The 24,400-nt window shown below is 37.9% G+C and overlaps 1 protein-coding gene across 7 annotated transcripts in view; it reads right to left on the reverse strand.

Annotated features, from left to right (window-relative positions):
• Positions 1 to 24,400, reverse strand: part of TFB1M (transcription factor B1, mitochondrial) — a 796,864-nt gene that overhangs the window by 488,615 nt on the left and 283,849 nt on the right. For all 7 annotated transcript variants that reach the window (XM_044063432.1, XM_044063422.1, XM_044063418.1 and 4 more), the window contains exon 5: positions 4,492 to 4,643. In XM_044063432.1, the coding sequence (XP_043919367.1) occupies positions 4,492 to 4,643 (152 nt within the window). The remainder of the gene's footprint in view (positions 1 to 4,491; positions 4,644 to 24,400) is intronic.

Genomic DNA, 24,400 nt, shown 5'->3' on the forward strand with positions numbered 1-24,400 from the left:
ACTTTAATTTATATACTATCTCTTCTATTGTAAAAGTTATTACTTTATTAATAGATCAGTCATATGTCACAAAATGGAAAGATTATTGGGAGCTAATTAATATACACTCCATGAAAATCTCCTTAACACATAAAAATATGATTGTAAATAACTCCATGTTATGGTTACTAAAGGAATTTTGTACTTCACCTATTACACCTAAACATATGGTTTGTTACCCATTAAATATTATTATTAGTTATCGTAACTTTATATTCATGCACCCTAAGTATAGGGAATGGAATTTTATTGTATTTCCTATAATGTATACTCAGGGTATGCTTTTGTCATCTACTTCTGAAGGAACTCATTTAGCTATAGATAATTATCTAAAGTACTGGTATCAGTTGATGTCTGATAATAAAGTTAAAAATCTAGATTTCTTAAAACAAGAATTTGATCTAAGAGAAACTTGCTGGTTAGAGGTTCAGACCTTTAGACAACATCTCATTAATAAAATAGATTTAATGTCTATAACTGTTAAAGAATCTATTCCAACACTGATTGATTACTTGATATTAAATTTACAACATAAAGTTTCTGATAAAGGTAAACTTTCATACATACATAAAGTTATCAGACAAGAAACTTTTTACAGTGTAGATTCATACTGGAATTATTTCACTTCTATTAATGGGGACCCACCAAATCAACAAGATAAACAATATATATTGGAATCTGCTTATAGAACAGCGTCTTCCATTGACTGGAGACTTTATACATGGAAATTTTACATAGATCTTTTATACACCTTTGATGATGAATAAAATAAATAATAAAGATAATCTATGTAAGAGATGTAATGTAGAAATTAATGCTGACTGGGCTCATATGTTTTATGACTGTATAAAATTGAAAGAATACTGGAAGTCAATTAATGAATTTTTGCAGGCTCTTTTACAGATAATTTCATTATTTCTAAATCTCTTATATTATTCAACACACCTGTACCTCAAAGTGTTAAAAAGGTTAAGCTTCCCTTGTTATGGTCTATTCTAGCAGTGGCTAGGAAAATAATAACTAGAAATTGGATTTCAGATACACCTCCTTCGTTCAATGAATTTAAAAATGTTATGAATATAGTGTGCCATATGGAAATAAACACGATTAGGACTAGAACAAATAGAAAAACATCTTATTTTATTGTATGGGATAATTTACAAAATTTGTTAAAAAATTTTAATTTCAATTGCATGGTATTTTAGTTTAATTAATTGATCTGATTGTAGTGGATGTCTTTGTAAATACTTTAGTTGTTTTGTTGAATATTATAATAATACCTATTTTTAATTACTTGTATAAAATTGTTATGATATTTCTCTTATATGTTAAAACAATAAACCTGTTTTGAAAAAAAAAAAAAGACAACCACAAAGCATTCTATAGCTATGTCAAGAATTTCACTGGCAACACTCAGATCTGCTCTGAGTTGCAGCACAATGGCACTAAATATACAGAACCAACTGATATTGCCAACATCCTGGCAGATAGGTTCAGTGCTAAATTTACCCTCCCCAACCCCTAAAGGGCCCATCTCTATACCAGAAGAATGCAAAGTTCCTGTAAGCACAGTTGCACAGGTAAAAAACACACTCTCCAAAGCCAAGAACACAGCATCCATGGAACCTGACAACATCCCAGGCTGCGTTCTACATGAACTACAGAATGAACTGGCACTCCACCTAAGCACCATGTTCAATCATAGCCTCACCTCAGGCTTTGTGCCCACTGAATGGTGCGCAGCGACGGTTATCCCACTCCACAAAGGGGGAGCCACCACGGACCCAAGGAACTACCGCCCCATTAGCCTAACGAGCCTGGTCTGCAAGGCCATGGAACGTATCATCATGGAACTTATAAACAAAGACATTGGTAATCTCCAAACTCTGGACCCCACCCAGTTCAGGTTTGTAAAAGGCAATCATGTCTCCTAAACCTGACTGACTTCTTTGAAGCAGTCACCAAAGCTGTAGACGAGGGTAAGGTGGTTCACACAGCCTATCTAGATCTCGCCAAGGCTTTTGACACCATCCCTTCTGGAATTAAAGATAAACAAACTAAACTAGATATAAATCCCTATGTCACAAGACGGGTTGCCAACTGGCTCAATGACAGAACCCACACTGTGAAAGTAGCAGACTCCAAATCCGACTTCAGACCAGTGACAAATGGAGTACCACAGGGTTCAGTCCTGGGTTCTCTCCTGTTTGGTATCTACTTTTCTGAAGTACAGGCTAACATAGAAGGTCTTTGGCTAATGAAGTTCACAGATGACTGAAAACTAGGAGCCATAAATGAAACTCCTAACGATGTGGACATCCTACAAAAGGGCCTCACTGAGACAGATGCCTGGTGTTAAAGCCATGGCCTCAAGCTTAATGCCAAAAAGTGTATTGTCATCTCCTTTGGTAAAAACTCTGTATCCATGAGCTACCACATAGGTGGTAGTCTACTTAACACCGAAAGTGTGATAAGAGACCTTGGGTCACATGTAGATAGTAGTCTCTCCTTTGATCACATTGCCACAGTAGTCAGGAAATCCTTCTACGTGGCACACCTCATCACAAAAGGTTTCTCATCCAGGAAAAAAGAGGTCATTGTTCCCTTTTACTTGTCACTCATTAGACCCATTATAGAATACAACACCCCTTTTGGTATATACCTCACAAGACATCTACAACAACTGGAAAGGCCACAGAAATACCTCACAAAGACGATTACTGGCCTCAAACAGATGCCCTACGCAGACCGTCTCAAAAAACTCCAGTTTTACTCCATCGCATATCACCTACTCCGAGGCGATCTCTGCCTAACATACAAAGCTATGTCAAACCCAGAGCTGTTGGACATGCTCCACTTAAAGAAATCCCAATTCCACCGAGCTACACCCTCTAGGGACCTAAACCTTTTCACCACAATAAACAGAACATGCTGGAGGGATAGATTCCTGTCCCAGAGACTTCTCATACGCTGGAACAAACTACCTATCTATATCAAACAAAGCTCCTCATTAGCATTCTTCAAGAAAAATCTTGTTGACTGGATGGGAAATAGGAAATTCACCCTGGGGATCACCTCTGTGACTCTGCTCGACAGGGGCACATGAAAATAATTTTCTTGGGTGGCGAAAGCCAGGGTACTTTTTTGGCTAGGCTTGTATAGGCCCAAGGGCCGATAGCCTAGTACCTACCTATGAACCTACTGCTGTACAGATACAGATACTGCTGTACAAATGCTGTAAATCCTGCAAAAGTTGTTGTAACTAACTGCTAAACCTGCACAGATTGCTGCTGTAAGCCTTGCATCACTGTCTTGACTTAAAAGGATAACTGAACTAGCTTACTTATCTGATTAACAAATGATAAATATAAAGAGAGAGAGAGATAAATGAATGAATGAAAAAATGACTTCTCCACTACCTCTCGACCTCATGGAAGAATAGACAGCATACCTTCAAGCCTTTTCACACTGTTTCATAAGCCATTACACCTTGTTACAATGACCAGTGACTCAATAATGGTTGAGGAAACAAACATGAGTATTTTGAGGCAACTGACTACTGATAAAAAAAAAGCTTGACCAAATTATGGTAAGTAATAATGGAAGTACGCACCAAGTGAAATTATGACTAAGTACAAAATGAGGCTGTGGTATGAGCAATTCTCCTTTTCCTGGGTGCAGCAACCTCAGAGCTGACTTTATTAATCAAGGATGCAGACGGATGAAGTTCCCTGCATGGCGAAAATGTGTATGTTTTGCCCCATATGAACACAATATTTAAATATTGCTCCAAACTCCTTTATTTTATTTGAGCAGAATTTAATCTCCTGACAACTGTGACCAGCTGGTGACATGAGAACTTAAATATGTAAATCAAAATGGACAGTAATTCTTTATGCTAAACTGATGAAGCAGCGGTCCATATGTAAAATACTGCTGCTCGTTCAGAGCTGACAGCATTCAGATTACGTGCATACCCTTTCTTACCTAATTAACCTTCTGCCTTTTACATAAGGTACTAAAGAAGCACATTTTCTCTTTTTCAGTAGACTTCTACAGTAATTTCACAACCAAATCTCTTAACAAAACACTAATAGAAATTACTTGAGCTCCATGTGTGTGTGATGCTTTCATTTCTCCTTTTTGCTGTCTATTATGAAATTAACTGAGGCCCCAGAAGGTAAATGATTGTTGACCAATCTTCAAAGAGTGAGGAGTGAAACAATGACAAGCAACAGAATTCAAAGGTAACTGAGTAAGACTGAGCACAGAATGCTCCAGTATACTACTTATTTCCCCAGCACACACCCACAGGCAGCAATGCAAACTATCAACATAAGTATACTGATGCACAGTGTAACAGCAGAGCAACAATGGAACAGCTTGACTGGAGCGATCCATACAAAGAAAATGCAACAACTACACATACATCTGTCTTTAAACAAAACCTACCTCTGCCACTTCCTTTTGAAAAGTAAGGGTCAGCTGCGTTCGGCCATAAACAAAAGGTCCACTTCTGTTTGCAACACTCTCAAGCCACTTGACAATAAGTGGAGTAGAAACACTGAAAGGAAGGTTTCCAATAACATGGACATTTGGAGGATCTGTCATAATTCAAATGAGACAATACACAAAACTGGATATAAACAAAATATATGATGCAAGAACAAAATACAACATCTGAGCTCTATAACGGAGTACAAGATGCCTGATATTTTAAAATGATCTGTAGCAGAATTAATAATTCAGTGTACATGATGAAATGAATGATTTATTTTCAGATATGACACAGATCAAGATGTAGCTTACCTACAGATCATTACCCTGCTAGGGATTATACCAAATTAAGGTCAAGACACAGTAGAGCAAAATAAATAAACAAACAAACAAATAAATAAATAAATAAATAAAGCCAGCCCCTAAATAAGTAAGTAAGTAAATAAATAAAGCCAGCCCCTGATATTTACTCTCACCAGTTAATGGCTACAACTTACAGGCTATCTACTCACCATGAGTAGCCATCTATGTTGTCCATTTTTATTCTTTCTCACTTATTGGTTACAGATCCGACTCAGCCACATACTTCAGACTTCAGATCTAACTCAAGAGCTCCTTCCTCTACCTATAATGCCTTACTAAATCCCTATTGCCTCAGACTGAGTTTGTTGCTCTATTTCCCAATAATAAAAGAAAAAAAACAATATAGCCAGACAGAAAAGACAGGCTCAAACCTGGAACTGTAGGTTGCAAACACAGTCTTAAAGGTCCTTCCAGAAGAAAAATGAATGGGGGATGGATGGGAGGGGAGTTGAGGAAGAATGAAAATGGACAACACAGATACCTAGTTATGGTGAGTACATAACTTATACATCTGATGTTGTCCTTTTCATTCTTCCTTACTTATCGGACAGAGTCCCCAGATATGCTGACCTTAGGTGGCCCTCATGGAAGGATATTCCGGAGTACTGCAGAAGCAAAGGAGGCTCTATTTGTAGATATGATGTCCAATTTGTAATGTGATACAAAGGTATGAGTCTTGGACCATGTAGCTGATGCATAAATATCATTTAAACAAACTTTCTTGACCAAAAAGCAGATGAAGTAGCCATGGATCTATCTGAATGAGCTCAGGGAGGTTTTGGTAATGTCATACCCTTCTTAGAGTACATCCATGAGATACAGTCTATAATCCATTTAGCTAGGGCAACTTAAGAAACTAGCTGACGTAGGTTATTTGGAGAGAAAGATACAAAAAGTTGGTTTGGCTTTCTAAACTGTTTTGTCCTGTGAAGGTAAAAACATAGTTGCCTGTGCACATGAAGGAGGTGTGCCATTTATTCTCCTTTACTGGAAATATTTGGAAAGAAAACTGTTATTTTAAAAATGGACTGGTATGATGTTATTTTCAGAAGCCACTTTAGGTAAAAATGAAGGGTTGGTCTGCAGGGAAACCCTATCTTTATGAAAAACAACGTAAGGGTTTTTTGCTGAAAGAGCCTGGAATTCAGATATTCTTTTTGCCGAAGTTACAGAAACCAAGAAAACAATCTTCCATGACAGAGATTTTAGACAGATTTGTCTGACAGTTCAAAGGGTTTTTGTGTTAAACCTTCAATTACTGCAGTAAGATCACAAAGCAGTGAGGGATCCTTTATTGGAGGTCTCAGAAGAAAAATGCCTTTCATAAAATCTTTACACAATCTAGAGGAACCCAAGGAAAAAGATTTATTCCCTGTGTGGACATCTGAAATTGATGTCAACTGAAGTTTAATTGTAGAGAAACTATCCCCATCTTTGAAGAGAGTTGTCAAAAAATGAAGAATTGCAGAAACTGGTGCTAAAAATGGATCAATGTCCTTATCTGAAGCCCAAATAGAGAACCTTTTCCATTTACTTTTATAAACTTTTTTGGTAAAATAATTTTGAGAAGACAAAAAATGTCACAGACTGGGGAAGAGAGCCTGAACTGTAAGTACTACTGGAAGTGGAGAAACCATGTGGTCAGCTTGAGGGCCTGAATGTTGAGGTGTTGAATCCCCAATGGGTGACAGAGGAAATACTGAGTAGGTTCCAGTATCCATGGAGGATAATGAAGATGAGACCATAAAAATAAGAACCATACTTGCCGAGGCATGAAGGCGGCAATGAGGATTACTGAGCTTTTCAGCCTTCTTCCTTTCTGTAAAAGTATTGGAATCACAGGAATAGGAGAATAAGCATAAAGGAGACCCGAGGGCCAAGCATGAAGAAAAGCATCTCTCGGTGACTCCCGCTGAGCGGGGATCAGAGTGAAATACTAGCTGCACTTGTTGTTGAGAGGAGTGGCAAACAGGTCGCAGCAAGGTAGGCGCCAAAGCCTTAAGATCATATTTGCTATGACTGATTGAGAGACCACTTGTTTGGCATCAGAATGGATCTGCTTAGTTTGTCCGCAAGCACATTGGTTTTCCCCTTAATATACGTTGCAATTAGAAACCAGTCTGATGAGATCACCCATTCCCAAACCCTCATAGCCTCTCTGCAAAGGGGATAAGATCAAGTTTCTCCTTCTTTGTTATGTACCAGACTACAGACATATTGTCAGTCTGAACTGCAATAGTCCCCAAGGGAAGAGCATCTTGAAATGCGTGCAATGCTAAAAGAACTACTATCAACTCTAGGACATTGATATGCAAGTTGGTTTCTTGGGGGGAACCACATGCCTTGGACAGTTCTTCCCAAGAAATGCCCCCCCCCCCCCCCCCCACTGAGAAGCATCCGTGGTCATTGTGGCTACTGGGTTAGGTAGAACAAAGGGTCTGCTCAGGAAAAGATCATCGGATTGTATCCACCAGTGAATGTGTCACTTGCAAATCGGGGTGAGTTTTACTAGAACAGACAGAGGTTGATACACAATGGACAACTGCACAGCTACAGTCCATTGGAGAACCCACATAAAGAAGCATGCAAGAGGGAGCAGTATTATGGCAGCTGACTGATCCAAATGCTTGCAGCACCAATCTTGCTGGAGGAGACGGATGAGAAAGGAAAGTCTGAACTTGGTTTCTGATGGAAGTAACGTGGTGGAAAGGTAAAGATGCTATCTGTATTGTTGTGTTCAAAACTGTCCCAATGAATCCCAGGCTCAGAACTGGTGCAGGTTTTGATCTGGCAAGATTTATCGTAATGCTCATGGTGTTGCAAATCTGGAGCAAATAGTCTCTGGCATGTTGTAGTTGATGCTTTGAGGGGACAGTGAGGAACCAGTCGTCCAGATATGGAAACACCTGGATTCCCTTCAGTCTCAGTTGAGCTGCGACTACTGTCATGCATTTGGTAAACACCCTGGGGGCTGTGGTGAGTCCAAAGGTCTGCACTGGTAATGACTGGCTCCCAGCCAAAGGTGAAGTTGTCTTCTGGATCGTCTGTCTATTTTGATGCGATAGCATGCATCCTGAAGATCTACAGAGCACATCAAATCATCCTTGTGTAGAAACGACAGGATGGACTGAACCGTCACCATTTAGAACTTTGCTTTTTGTACATACTCAACTCGTTTATTTAAATATAAATTAAAATTTAAAAAAGAATAAAAAATGAAATTAAATTACATTAATAAAATTTAATTTAAATCTAAATTATTTGCATTTGTTCAATTTGTTTAGATCCAAAATATGTCTGAGGTCCCCTGTTTTCTTTGGCATTAAAATAAGCGTGAATAAGTTCCTAATCTTATCTGTTCAGGTGGACCTTCTGGAAGACTCTTTCTAGCAGCTTTTGTATTTCTTGTGCTGCAGCCTTCCTCTGACTGGGTGGAACACTGGAAAGTTTCTTCCTTTAACAATGAGGAAGAAAGGAAAACAGTATGCAATAACCTCTGGATATTACTCTTATCACCCATAAATCTCTTGTGATGTTTGTCTAGACATCCAGGTGCAAAGATAACTGACCCCCAACTACCTCTAGAGGTGTAGTCAGGCAGTACTTCAGGAGTGTTGACAGGGCCTGTCTGTAAAAGAAAATTCTAAAGCCCTGGTTCTGCAGGCACCCTCTGTCTCAAGGGTGACGTCTACCATTAGAATTTCCTCCTCTGCCACTGGAGGAATTGTTCCCCACTTGAATCCTGGAAAGGTCCCTGAGATTTATGGAATTACATTTTCTTGCCACCTCTCTGGTAAGAGAAGGTGCGTTGAGGCGTAGAAAACTTGATTCCCATGGCAGAGTCTTTCCTTCTTGTTTGCTGCAGGTAAGCATATATTTTACTGATGGCCCAAACAAAGAAGTGCCATAAAATGGGACATTAACAAAAGATGTCTTAAAGGGCTCCACTAAGTTGCATACCTGCAACCAGGTATCTCTCCTTATGGTGATGCCAGGACATGCTGCTTGTGACTTCTCTTTAGCTGTGTGAGAGAGATTTAACCTCACAGATGGGACTGAAATTGATAAAACAGTAGCCAGTTGAGAGCAGACATGGACTCGGAGAGTTTTTGATAGTTCTTTAGTCAAATTTCTCTGAAGCTGAGTAAAGCGTGCCAGATAAAAAAAGCAACCTCAAAGAGAAAGCAGCTGAGGCGAACACTTGCTTTCCAAATCTGTCCAATGCTCTGGACTCCCTGTTAGGCAAATGGACAGAAGACCTCTGTTCTACTAGCTCTTTCTTGGTGGCTGCCACCACCACCACAGCATCAAATGGGATTCCTTTGTTCCAGTGGGGTCTGTCTGCAGGTGGTGCCAAAAACATGTCAGAGTGCTTGGGGATGGACTTGACAGTATCCGGATCCTTCCATACCCGGTGGGAAATGAAATGAGATAAATAAGTTTATCTGCAGGGGGAGGGGTTACCCAAGACATAGACAGGCCAGAACCAAAAGCCTCCAAGAACACTGATTTTTCAGTAGAGGGAGTTTGGGATGACCAACGACCCTTCTGCTTCAGGATCTCTAAAATATCTCCAAAGAAGATGTCATCTGGTGGTAAACTGGGGGAGCCCTCTCCTTTATCAAAATTGGTGTCTTCCATGACAGATTCCATGGGGGAGTCTGTCTCTCTCCTCTTACATGTTCTCTTCTGGGGTACCTCTTCTGTGGAACGTTCTGGAGAGGTGTTGGAAGACAGTGGAAGTTCCTCCACTGGAACTGGCTGGAAACTCATGGAACTGACTTGTCTCTGTGGAATAGGTCTGACTGACTCAGAACTCGGAACTGATGAGAGAAAAAGAGTAGGATCTGTAACATGAGAAGACGGTTCTTTCTGGAGAGAAAAAGCCCTTTCCACCACTTTGAAGACCAAATGAAAAGGAGAAGCCCTGACTGGCCCCCTCGGAGCTGAACCTTCTGAAGAAGGTAACTGTAGGGCACCCCAGATCTGAGCCTTGATGGGGGAAATCAGATCCGAACTGTCCAGGGCCGAAGTTCTGAGGGGAAGGGATGGCTCCAACAAAATTGGAGCAGAACCTACTCCCTCAAATCTGACAGACACTTCGGATCCTTGGATCCAGTGCTGAGCCTCTCGAGGATCTCAGATCCTTGGGCTCTGAAACCACTGGATGGATTGGAGGAGGAGAAATAATAGTCTTAGATGTAACAGGCATACTCATGGATCCGGTAGGGGACAGAGCTTGTAAGACCCCCATCTGGATCTGAACTCTGAAAAACTTTTGTATCAGTCTACCCACATCTGCTTTCAACAAGCTTCTGGAGGATCTAGAGGATGAGGTGGAAGGTGGTCTGGAATGCTTCTGTGATGTTTGGAGAAGCTGAGCAGGCAAGGAGGGCGAAACTGGCTTCTTAACATATTTGGGAGTAGCACTTCTAAAGGAAGTACCCGGCTTTAGAGCTGAAGACTTAGTATCTGAGGGGAGAGCTGTTGGACTGATTGCAATAACTGTAGGAGCTGAAGCCTTAGGATCAGAAGGCTTTGAACCCGAATGTTGAAATGTCTTTAGAGCCACAGGAGTTGGATCTGAGAGCTTCCTAGTCTTTGTTGGCAGCTCTGATGAAGACCTAGGGGACTCTGAGGGAGAACACTTTCAAGTGCTCCAGAGGAGCAAACTTACTAGGTTTGGAGGGGGTCTGAGCCCCTTGATTGTAAGAAGAGGGAAGAAGACCCCTTAAAACAAGTTTATTCCTTCTGTCTGCCAGTGCTCTTGGATTAAACATGGAGAAGATTCTGCATGGTGTGTCCAAGTGCCCGTGTCCAAGGCAATAAATGCAATCCTTGTGGGCATCCGAGTATGCTCACAAGATATGCATTTTTTAAAGCCTGTGGGTTTGTCTGGCATAATTTTATTAGTGAGGAAGAAAATCAAAACACTACAAAGAATAACTAACAGGTTAAGCAAGTTTTTTTTATTTTTAAATAACTAAACAGGAGAAAGAAAACTATCAATTATGATAGAAAGAAAAAACAAAAAAGAAGGGTAAGAGAGAAACAATACCAGCAATGGTAGAGAGATAGAAAGAGAGAGAGTACTATCAAACAGTATGGAAAAGGAAGGGAAGGACAAATAACTATGATGACCTGCGATAACTAGAGGGAGGGAGGGAGAAAAAAAGTCATCAAAAATCTTTAAGAGATAACAATCAAACTCAAAATAGCAATGAAAGAGCTTGAGAGTGGAACCTGTATCTGTTCATGAAGGTGGCAAATGAGATCTGAGGCAATATGGATGGAGTAATAGATTATGGGTAGCAGGAGGAGCTGAAGAGTTGGATCCAAAATCTGAAGTACATGGCCAAGTCAGATGCGTAACCTATGAGTAAGGAAGAATGAGAAGGACAACATCAGATCTGAAGTTACTGTTCTCAAGACAGCTTCACTTTAAACAAAGCCAGGTGGCACAGCTTCATCTCTAACAGACAATTTTACAAACTAAGGATCCAAATATAAGTGAAGAATTCTTCATACTAGCTTTTGGAGGCGCCTTCCAGAAGTGGTTGCCTTCCAGAGGTGACTGCTCATGTCCTCTAAAGTCTCAAGACCATATATGAAAATATTTGTAGTGCATGAAGTGGAGTGATTATGCTCCGATATCTGGAAAAAGACAAACCAGTTAAGCACTTCTGTGGCAAGAGACCCGATCTTAAAAAAATGTTAAGCATAACCTTGCATCACTTCTTAATATTGGGTACCACGCTAGGCAATTAAACATGCCAGTATTGACCGACAAACAACAGAGTTGCAATATTCAAAACAAATCTGTTTCTGCCTGCTGTCTGTGCCATTAATGTGTCCATTACTTTGTGTAACATAAGTGTGTATCATTGCCTTTCTGATAGGGCTTGTTAAGTGTTTTACGGATTTGAAAGCTGGCAAAACGCTTGCACTTTTTTTCCTCTTTAATTAGTAGTACATGGAGCAGATAAAGCTCCATGCATTACAAATAATTATGATCGGTCCTCATTATCACATATTCTCCACATGGGTGCCGATATTCACGTCTCATGGCGAGTATCTTGGTATCCATCTCTTAAACACATAATAAACAGGTTATATTTGGTGATCTGCTCATACATGTTCAAGACTGAGTTTAGTTAGTGTGGCTTATATTCTTAAATCCTGTTAAGACAGATCTCCCTGTCTTTTTAGGTTTGGTGTCCATAAACTTACACTCTTTTCAGAGGCAGCATTTGGCTTTCCAATTCCTTAAAATGGTCAAGGTAAACATACCACTAAAAGTACATTTCTATTAATAACTAGCTTATTAACTGTCCCAAAAATACTAACAATCATTCTAGGTGACTTCAGTCTTAATTACCTTGACCCTCTTTCACCCAATGTGGGTACTTTCCTAGTATATCTCAGTCTCCTTCAACTAATAAAAGACCCAACAAGACATACACTCAGGTCATCTAAACACTCCACACTCAACTTGATTATTACAAACATATCAGACTCCATCTCAAACAAACATTCTGGCACTAGGTGACCAATGAATATCACCTTTACAATTATCAACCATCTCACAGAACTGCTACCAATATTAAAAGCCTTCAAAAAAACATGTAGCACTGATACTGACACACTCAGAAATCTTCTCATAGCCCACAGCGTGAACCATATACTCTCCTTACATGACCCTAACATAACAGCATTAACCCTAACCAAATTTCTACTCCAGCAAGATAAATTTCTTCACATTTATTCACAGACTTTGTAAACCCACCAAAACTGAATGGCTATCCAGTGAACTCAAACACTTCTACTGCTAAGGGATGAAGCATGGCAAAAATAGAAACAAACCCTCTACAACTGACAGCCACACCTCCTCCTGTAGCCTTACATAGCCTGCCAAGAAGTCCATTAGAAGGTACCAAAGAAATCTCCAAACAAAGAAACAAATTACCCTCTTACATTTTCCCAAACACTTTTTTAAAAGAAGTTAGTCTTCTTGCAGGAAGAAAACATCCTCATTGACACCCCGTCTATAAACACCATTCATTGTGTTTATAACAAATATGTGGTATAAAAAGAAGTTATGTACTCACCATAACATTCCATCTGAGTAGTTATACTTCATTTTCTGCAACCTGTGGGTATTCGGATCCATATCGGATCCGAGCCGGCAACATTTTATCAAGCATCTGGTCCAAGCTCCAAGCTCTTCCCCTTACCCATAATCCCTCTCCTACCCTCTCTCAGATTGAGTTTGCCACTAACCAAACTATTAGCAACTCAATAACGTTAACCAAGAACAGGTTTGGGGGAAGGAGGGAGGGACGGTTGCAGAAAATGAAGTATAACTACTCAGATGGAACGTTATGGTAAGTACATAACTTCTTTATCTGAAGTAGTTAACTTTATTTATCTGCAACCTGTGGAACAGAGTCCCCAGCTACCAAAACTCCTGGGAGGCCCACATGGAAGGATATCCCTGAGCACCACATAGCCAAAGGATGCTCTCCCTCTAGAGATCAAATCCAACTTAGAAATAAATGTATGTGACCTTGCCCAGGTCGCTGCTGCACAGATATCATCCAGAGAAACCCTTGACCAAAAAGCAGCAGAAGTTGCCATAGATTTGGTAAAATGAGCTTTAATAGGACCAGGTGGGGATAAGCCTTTATCCCTATAGACTTGCAGTATACATTGTGTAATCCATCTAGCTAAGGAGACCTTGGAAATGGCCTTGCCCAAAAAGGGTCTAGAAAAGGACATGAATAACTGGTCAGACTTACAAAATTGCTTAGTCCTATGTAGACAGAAACAAAGCTGTCTATGAACATCTAGCAAGTGCAGCTTATATTCACCCTTGTTCTGGAAATTTGGAAAGAACACAGGCAGATTAATCACCTGGTTAATATTAGATTCAGAAGCAACTTTCAGTAAGAAAGAAGGGTTCGTACGAAGTGAAACCCTGTCTTTATGAAAGATCAAGTAGGGGGGCACGGCAGACAAAGTGTGGATCTCAGAAACCCTTCTAGCTGAGGTAATGGCCATTAGAAAAGCTGTCTTCCAGGACATGAATTTTGAGTCTACTGATGCTGCTGGTTCAAATGGGGGTGCCACCAATGCCTGCAGAACTAGACTAAGGTCCCAAGGAGGGACAGAATTCTTAACTGGGGGACGCAAGAGAAAAGTACCTTTTAGAAAGGAGGAAAAGGTGCCAATATTCAACACAAAACTAAAAACAAAAAATAAGCACCTGGATAGCCGTTGTACCCGAACAGAGTTTTATTTAGACACAGCAAGCACTTGAAATTAACGCTGAAACACCAATAGACAGTACGTTTTTGTCCATAACTTCATCAGAATAATGACAAGCTTACAAACACTACATTATACACCACAGCCCACCCTAAATAATTAATTCCAGCCAATAATTGAACATCAATTATTAAACAGTTAGTTTAAAGTGCTACCCCAGAACCACTTGATACAAATATATATAATTTATAAATGCATGTATTGGTATTTCAGAGTTAATTTCGAGTGCTTGCTGTGTCTAAATAAAATTCTGTTCTGGTACAAAGGCTATCCAGGTGCTTTTTTGTTTTTAGTTTTGTGTTGACTATTGGCACCTTTTCCTCCTTTGGAACTTTATTTGTGGTGACTTTGGAGGATGGATGGTCTTATGGTTTCACCCGAGGCTACTTCAATAGGAAATAGCTGTGGCAGTGCTTTAGAAACTCTGTTTGGAAGAATGACACAGCTAGGGGAATTGCTTGAGCCGATTTGCCACTCATTGCTTAGGACCGCCCCTGTCTCTATAATACCAGGAAATCATGAGATGGGATCTTCTAAGAGTGGTAATGGCAGTTGCAGTAACCAGCGTGGTAATGATGGATTTACATCGCAGAATTTGGGAACGTTTGATCCAAAATGAACACCAGAACTATTAAATACAGGGGAAACAGCTTCGAGTGGTGTTGGTGTTGGACGGAGTAGAGAAGGTTTGCATGGAAATAGAGGTGACTGTGACCCTAATAATGGTTTATTAACTAATACAGCACAAACCACCGTGAATTTAGAGACTTGGCTTAATATGAGCATAACATTTGACAAATCTGTGCTATTAAACACGGATGTTTATACAGACACTTATACTAATAATTTACTTAAATTGAATGATTTATTGTATAAATTTAAAGTATTAAATGTGGACAATGCATATCTTAAAGATTGTTTAGACAAAAAAATCATACCGAAAGGGCTGAGAGTTTACAGGTACCCAAACAATGTAGAGGAAGGTTCGGATTTTCACAAAGAACTGCTTGATATATTTGATAATTGTGGTTTTAATATTTTGCATGCCATTATAAAACAAAATGACAAGACAATGGCAAATATGAACGAAAGAATTAATAGAATAAATAATTGCCTACTGAATGACTTATTGTTTACTGTGGAAGGGGAAAAAAGGAAGTATTTTGATTTGAGAAACCAAACTGATGATAGAATTAACATCATTATTAATAGAAAAAAGAGAAAAATTGAGAGAGATTTATCTGAAAATGAACATACTATACATTACCCAAAACCAAGGAGCTATACTGAATTTTCTAATAGGGAAATTGGTTCACCTAGAATGACAAGGTTGAGAAACAATGAAGAGGGAGTAAACACTGATGACTACTATTATGGGAATGGAGGAGATGAGGCACATAATGATAGAGAACATGGCCCAGGTGATGTCAATGACCCTTTAGGTTATCTCCCCCTTCGAAGATCTGAAAGGTTGAGGAACAAGACAACATACTTTCGGGAGAATTGGAGGGGGTGGAACAACAGAGGGGGACAACAGAGGTACTGATGTTAGCTAATTTATTAGATGAGGGTCTAGATGTAGGAAACATAGAAAGTGGAGATATAAACTCCACATGTTATATGTTAAGGCATAACGGATACACTATTTTCAACTATAGTAATTTGGATATTACAGAAGAATATTTTAATTCATTTGCAAACGGTTTTAAATTTGGACCCAGAAGGAAGTGTGAGATTAGCAAATTGCTTACAGACCTTAAAAAGTTCATTAGAAAGAAAAATACGGAATTGATATTTAAGCAAAATAACACTGTAGAAGGGAATTTAAGGAAAAAGAGTACTTGGAATCCTCCACTACACCCCCAGCTAAAGAATTTTGAATGTCTGGTTGAGAATAAACTCAGGAAAAGAGTTTCTAATAACAAAACTGGGTCAAATTTACCCAAAGAAGAAAGTCTTATTCTGAATACACTTACAGAAAATAAGTTCATTAGGGTAATGAAACCAGACAAGGGGGAGGTACTATCATTATGGATTCTATAATTTATGAAAGTAAAATGATGGAACTCCTCCAGGATGAAATTAAGTATTCCAAAGTATCAATTAATGAGATAAACATTGCCTACAAGAAAATATTTATTGGTTTAAATGATTTGTTATTAGAAGGAGTAATAGATGTGGAAACATTTAATTTTTTTGTATAATAAAGAGCCAAGAGTTCCTAGTATATTTGGTATTCCCAAGACCCACAAAAATAAAGCAGACCCCCCCAATGAGACCGATAGTGGCAGCTAGTCAATCAGCCACTGTACCAGTAGCCAAATACTTGGACGTTAAATTAAAAAATGTCTCCCTAAATTCCCAGAATATACTTAAAGATTCAAGGGATTTCCTTAGGAAAGTAAGGAATGAGTTGTTTTCTGACCAGTCGATATTTGTAACTATAGACGTAGTTGACTTGTTCACTTCCATTCCTCATAGTGAAGGGTTGGAGTTTTTGGAAGAGGGACTTAGGAAGTGTGGAAAATTTAACGATAAAGACGTATATTTGACAATTACATTAATGGAAATGGTACTCAAATGCAACTTTCTTTACTTTGAAGGTGAGTTCTTCCATCAAGAAAAAGGTGTAGCAATGAGAGCAATGTGCGCACCAACTTACATTCATTTGGTTCTTTCATGGTGGGAACAAAAATACATTTTCCACTCTACATAGAAGGATTACTGGGTCCTATATAGTCGGTTTTTGGATGACAAATGTATCTTTTGGACAGTGGGGAGGATAAGCTCAATGAATTTGTGAACTACATATCCTCAACTACCAATTTTTGAACTATAATTATGGACACATGAATTAATTGAATATTTAGATGTAAGGATTAGAAAGGATACAGAAAACAAAACGTTTAAATCAGAAGTTTCTAGGAAAGACACATCGTAATTCATTTTTACACTTTCAAAGTGCACATCCCTTTGCTCAGAAGAAGAGTATTGTCAAAGGTCAACTTGTCAGGGGCAGTAGGATGATCTCAGAAGATAATGAGCTTTTGAAAGAAGTTCACCTACTAGAAAACATGTTTTTAGAAAGGGGTTACCCTGCTTATATGACTGAAGAAGTGATTAAGAAAGTGATTCTACACAGAAGGGACAGACATGCTCCTATTTTAGGAGCAGAAGACATTAACACATGAAGTGAGGAGAAGAGCAGTAAAAACAATGGTTATGAAAATGTCTTTATTCTTGATTATAGTGACGACACAAATATTATAGAATCACTGAAAGAAGAATGGGACAGATTCAGCAGTTCATCTGATTTGAATCTCCAGTTTGACACACCCTTAAGGTTTGTTTTTAGAAAAGGGAAATGTATAAAAAGTATTTTGGAAAATAATAACTATACTAAAGGAAATAAAAAAGCTGGAACTTTTAAATGTGGATCTTGCTGACAATGTCCCTACATTCTTAATAGGTCTGAGGTATATGTCTCTAGTCGCAAGAGATGTATTGCCTCTAAGGTATACTCTAATTGTGAATCAAAAGGAGTAGTTTACCTTGTGACCTGTGAGAAATGTGAAGGTTTTTATGTGGGGAAGACAGAGAGATGTTTAAAGAGAAGAATTTATGAACATCTATATGACATTAAAAATTGTAATAATAAAAATGCTTTATTTAAAAACACAGAGAAATGTGGGCAAGCAACATTTAAGTTTTTTTACTAGATGAGGTTCAAAGAGACGCCAGAGGGTGACCATGGGAGATGCAATTAGAATACCGGGAAGTATATTGGCAGTTGATTTTAGAAGCCAATAGATGGCCCGGTTTAAATGACATGGTGTCTCTGGCACCAGTTTTGAAATTACGAGCTGCTAAACTGTAAGCCTTTACATGTCTTAGTATTATTAAAAAGTTTTAATGTAAGTATAGTGTTTTGGTGTTTAGGTATTTTATATACTTTTACATATTTTTATCTTATCTATTCATCATCTTTTAGTTTTATTATATATACAAATTAACTTAAGAGGATGCATTTTCCCATTTAAGGCAGTGGTACATTACTTTATGTATACACATACATATATTTAAACATTTATTTAGGTGTTTTAAATTAGAACTTAAAGTTAGGGGATTTTTAAACTATTGGTTTTAATGATTTAGATTAACTGTACATGAAATGTGTGTTTAAAATATTTTAGCATTTTAGTTTAGTTTTACATTTTAATATGTGCATTTATAAATTATATATATATATGCATCAAGTGGTTCTGGGGTAGCACTTTAAACTAACTGTTTTATAATTGATGTTCAATTATTGGCTGGAATTAATTAATTATTGAGGGTGGGCTGTGGTATATAATGCTGAGTTTGTAAGCTTGTCATTATTCTGATGAAGTTACAGATGAAAACGTACTATGTATTGGTGTTTCAGCGTTAATTTCAAGTGCTTGCTGTGTCTAAATAAAACTCTGTTCAGGTATAACGGCTATCCAGGTGCTTATTTTTTTTTTACCTTTTAGAAAGGCCTTGAATAATCTCCAAGAGGCCAGAGCATTCAGCTTTTCGCCGACATGAAAATTAGATATGGCTGCCAGTTGTACTTTCCCTGTGGCGGAACTAGCCCCTTGTTGGAAAATATAGGACAAAAACTCCAACACTGCAGGAACCGGGGCTGTAAATGATCTATGTTTCTCTGAGAAGCCCAAATAGAGAAGCGTTTCCATTTGCTGCAATAAACCTTCTTAGTGGAAGCTTTGAGGGGTGCTACTTGAATTCTCTTTATTGAAGATGATAGACTGGGAGTCCTAGTGATCAAGGGAACTGGAGCAACCAAGCTGTCAGCTTGAGGCTGTCCAGATCAGGCGGAGTGATGCCCAAGGGATGGGAAATGAGATCCAGGCAGGGATAACTGTTGTTCTTTCCGTCCAGTCCTGGGTCTTTGCATCCTGCCCCATGCAATTTTTTATATACAATTTGGGGGCTACAGTAAGAGAGTATTTGCTTGCTAGCCTTGTTCCTTACTTATGCCACACTCTGCTTATTTTTTACAGGGTAGGGGGTTTTCTTTTTTATTTGTGTCTGTTGCAAGGGTTGAACTTGTTTGGTTTTTGTGTTTAAACAGAAAACAGTGTGTTGCCATTCGCTCCCGCTCCTGGTTAAACAGTGTGTTTTGTTTTATTTATTTACATTCTTGCTGCTTCTTATTTATTTAATTTATTTGCTCCATAAGCTGTTATTGCTTAATTGCTAAAACAAAAACAAAAACATTTAGTTATCATGTCTGTCTTATCCACTACTTAGTGGAGGTTAGTGGAGTGAGGTGTGTGAGCATGCACACTCAAGTACTGAGAGGCTCCAGGTTTCCAAAGCAAGTTCAAGCAGATTCAATTCAGAGGCTGGCTGTACTGGCTGTACAACTTTGTATATAATTAATTTGTCCTCAAGGAGTTCTGTTCCTGAGAACCTTTGTCTGTCAGTCAACAGCTTTGCATTTGAAGCCATTAGATTTGTTTGTGAGAGATGTTTCTTGTTATTGTGAGACATTTTTTCCAAACTACTTGGTATTCTTCTACATGGTATTCAGTGCAAGAATTATAAGCCACAGTTGTCAAGTGAATGTTTGTTATTGTAGAGATGATTCCCTTAAGACATTATGATGATTCCTACATGAGACATTTCTTGTCAAACTACCTGATATTTGCAGTTTCCAAGCATTAGATTGTCATTGGAATGTTTGTTATTGTAGAGATGATTCCTTAAGGAGAAATTTCTTGTCAAACTGCATAATATTGAGGCCATAGTGCTGCAGTGGTAAGAGGCCATAGTTATTATTCTCTCAAAAAACATTTTTTGTTCTAAAGCACTGTTTTCTTGTTATTCAGGTGTGGTATGTGTCAGTACAGATTGATTTCCATGTTCCAGACCTTCAGACTTCTTTTTTTTCTTTTGGTTTTTTCTTCATAAAAATTTTTTTTTTTTTTGACAAATAGCTAGATGAGCTAAGGATTAAAGTTACTAATAAATAACATGTATTTTATTTGTAGACTTCATATCCTGTAGAAATTGAATTGTAAATTCATAATTCTGTTTGTTTTTCAAATTTGGCCTTTGTGTGTGAGTTTCTTTCTTTGTTTTTAACTAGTTTGGTTTTTTCCAGATTTCTTTGTGAGAGATTTTGTGTGTTGTGTGTGTGTGTGTGTGTGTGTGTGTGTGTGTGTGTGTGTGTGTGTGTGTGTTGTGTGTGTGTGTTTGTGTGTTCAGTTCTTTGTGTTCCAGCTGATTTCTGCCCCATATTCCTCCTTCTTTCTTCCCCGGGATCAAAGGGAAATTTCATTTTCCGTTACTGAAAACCAAAAGTATAAAAAAGACAATAATAACAAAAATTATTAAATAAAATTTATTTTTGATGTTATATCTTTTAGAACTTTGATATAACAATTATAATATTTTTATTGAATAATATTTACATTTATGAGATATATATTTTTATATTTTGGTATCCATTTTTATATATTCTTCACCAAATTTTTCTTTTTATCTTTCCCTATTAAACTTAAACAAAAATTTAATCTTTACCTTTTAAACAACAAAAACTTAGAATTTACCTTTAAAAATTTTTTACTACCTGACTTCAACATCTCCTGCTTTTCTGCGACTACTCTCTTTTCTCCTCTCTCTGTCTCTCTCCTTCTCTCCTCTCCTTTATACCTTTTTATTACTTTAACTTATAAAAGTTTCCACTTTAAACTCTCCCCTCAGTAATACACCTCTCTAATCCTGGTATTTCTTCTAATCCACATATAAATTTTTAATTTATATACTTTATTATTTTTTTTTACTTTTTATACTATATGTTTGTTTATTTATAATTTTATTAAATATTTTTAAATAAATGTTAATAAAATATATATGAAGTTGTATGATATGTTATATATGATGTATATTATATTGATTGATTATATATATATTATTTATTATTTATTTTTGCAATTCTTTTTCATGTTTGGTCTCTATGTTGAGTTTTTAAATGGAAATACATCCAGAAATGGAAATAAATAAATGAAAAATAAAAATAATGAAAATGTAAAATAAAAAAATGAATGTAAAAATAAAATAAATAAAATAAGTTAGAGGTAGGAATTCATTTGAGGGAATGTTTTGGTTTGTTTTTTAAGGTTACAAGATGTTTTTTGTTCAAGATGTTTCAAAGGAAAGCTAATCAGCTGTTTTGTTTAGCAATTGTTATCAAAGTTGTGTCTGTGAAAAATAAAACAGTCTTAATATGTTAAAATCATTGTAGTGGTAGTCTTGTGGTGAAGTAGAAGGATTTGCATTCTACTGTAGAGCAGGTAGCATACTTGCATGTGCCTGTAGGGTTCAGAGTTCAGTAACGCCACCTGTAGGATTCCTTGCCTAGTAACTATGAAGCTGTGCTCTAGTATGTCCTGCTTCCCTTTTACTGCTATATACTACAAAATCTGTTTTTTCACTTTTAGCATTTGAATATTAATTTATTACAAAATGTTTTATTTTTTTTTAAAATGAAATTTAGTTTGTTTTGTTTAATTAATGAATTTAGTTGTTTTTTTTACTAATTTTAAAAATATGAATCTGAAATTATTCTTTTGACTTTACTTAGAATTTATTGCCATTAATTATTATTCATTGTTATTGATGATTTTAATTCATTATGGGACTGATTGTTGTATTTTGTTTATTGGTTGATTTATGGTTCGAATTTTGGTTGGGAAATTTTGGTTGAATATTATAAAATTTCATTATTTCATTTGTAACAACAAAAAGTTTAATTCAATTTAAAACACATATAAAATGAATTATTATTAATTAGGGTATTAATTCAATTTATTATATTAGAATTAGATATATCAAATTTAAACAGTCAGGTGAATCAAAGCAGTTAAGGTGAGGTGAAGAATGTGTCAATTGCATATGATTTGAATGTGCAAAAATTCTATGATTTGATGCTATGAAGATTGAAACTTTTTATTTGATTTATTTGATGCATTTTCTTTGAATTATTTCTTTGATTATATTTTTTGCCTGTTTTCATTATTTTATAAATCTTTTCAAGTGGAATGTGCTTTCAGAAATGTCATAATCATTGGATTGTAGCTTTCAGAAATGCTGGTGGTCAGGAAGTTCAATATGCTGCATTTCAGGTGTGTGTTGATTTGTAGGTGCTTGTTTTTTGCTCAGATTGGTGGTTGTCGAGGTGTTTGGATTGGTGTTTGTGCTTGCTGTTGTTCAGTCGCTTTGTTTGGGGTGGCGATTTTCGTCTGGTCATCTGTTTGTGTTTGTGGCTATGCTGTCTGGGCGGTGTAGGGGTGGTGTGTGTTGATCTGCTGTATTCTGGTTTTGTGGTTGTGGTGTTATTACTGTGGTGAAGGGCTATTGTTTTGTTGATCTACTGTTAACGGCTCTGTTGGTTCTGCTTTAACACTATAAGAATACTTGGTTAAGTTGTTAATGGGTTATGCAGCTGTACAACTCTTTTATTCATATATTTATTGTTGTGGTTGTTTGAAGATATATTGCGTTTAAGGGAAGAGGCTTGTTTTATATTAAGGGTACCTGAAAAGAACCTTTTTATAAGTAGGGTTAGGCTGGTTAGATGAGAATTTTCTGTTATGTAAGTTGGTTATGGAGGTATTGTCTGGCTTTCTCTGTTGAGTGGTGTGAGTTGTGGTGGACTGTGTTATGTGGGTGGGATGCCTGTGTGTGGCTAAATCTGAGAAGTTAAGATGTGTTGCAGCTAACTTGAGTTGTGAAACAGTATTGCTAATTTTAGTTTCCTGTGTGATCTGCTTGAGTTTTTCTGGGTTTTAATAATTTTCTACTGATGTGGTTCTAGCTTCTTGGAAAACTGGCATAACAATGACTGCCATGATGAGTTTGGTCTTTTAACTTAAGTGCTGTATTTCTTCTGCATGTCTTTTTTACTGTTTTAAATACAGCTTTTTTTTGTTGGTTTTTTGCTTGTTCACTTTGCTTTTCTTGGTTTTTGTTTGCCTTTTTTTTTATGCTTGCTAATTCATCCTTTTCAATTTATCAGCTTAAATTTTCTTAATGCTTAATTGGTATATTTGCAACATAAGAATATTGTACATCCTTAACCATTCCCTGGGGGTAATAAATGCATTTCATAAAGTTTGCCCCAGGGTACTGCACATCTAACATGCTGGGGTTCGTTTTGCATTATCTAGTCATAGACCTCCATGTGCTCTTTGCAGGGATCCAGAATCTGTGGAGGAGTTAGAACATGAGACCAGAGGAAGGGGAACCACACTTCACGAGGCCACAACGGGGCAATGAGGATCACTTTACACCCCAGTCGGCAAGCTTTCTGAAGAAACTTCGGAATGAGAGGTAGCGGGGGATAGGCATACAGTAACCTGGGAGGCCAAGCATGGACGAGAGCATCTCTGAGGGAGTCCCCTGGGGAGGGGATCAGAGCAAAGAACTCGCTGCACTTCGCGTTGGAAGGAGATGCAAAGAGATCGCAGCAAGGGTGAACCCACGCTAGGAAGATCTCCTCCGCTACTGACTGTTTCAGAGACCACTCATATGGCATTATAATAGCCCAACTCAGTCTGTCTGCTAAAATGTTGGAGTGTCCTGGGATGTGCGTTGCAATCAGAAACCGACTGGTGGAAATCGCCCACTCCCACACTCTGATGGCCTCGTGGGAGAGAGGGTAAGATCTTGTCCCTCCTTGTTGATGTACCAGACAACAGACATGTTGTCGGACTGAAATGCAATCGTCCCCGGGGGAAGAACAGCGTGAAAGGCTTGCAATGCTAAAAGCACTGCTCTCATCTCCAGAACATTGATATGCAATCTGGTCTTGGTCTGGGACGATGTGCCTTGGACTGTCTTTCCCAAAAAGTGCCCCCCCCCCCCACCCGAGCTGGGAGGTGTCCGTGATCACTGTGGCTTGGGCTGGGGATGTTTAGAATGAATGACCTGCCAAGATTTCCGGTGACTGGAGCCACCAAAGAAGAGAAATCTTGCAGGCTCTGCTGACCCATATAGGGTAGTCCATGGGGAGGTCTAACCAAGACCACTGAACTGCCAAGGTCCACTGAAGCACCCTCATGTGAAGGTGTGTACATGGAAGAATTGAAATTGCTGTGGCCATGGAGCCTAGGGCTCGGAGAAC

The sequence above is a fragment of the Protopterus annectens genome, chromosome 1.part0, assembly GCF_019279795.1.
Source record: "Protopterus annectens isolate FY-2018-M chromosome 1.part0, PAN1.0, whole genome shotgun sequence".
Taxonomy (NCBI): Eukaryota; Metazoa; Chordata; order Ceratodontiformes; family Protopteridae; genus Protopterus; species Protopterus annectens.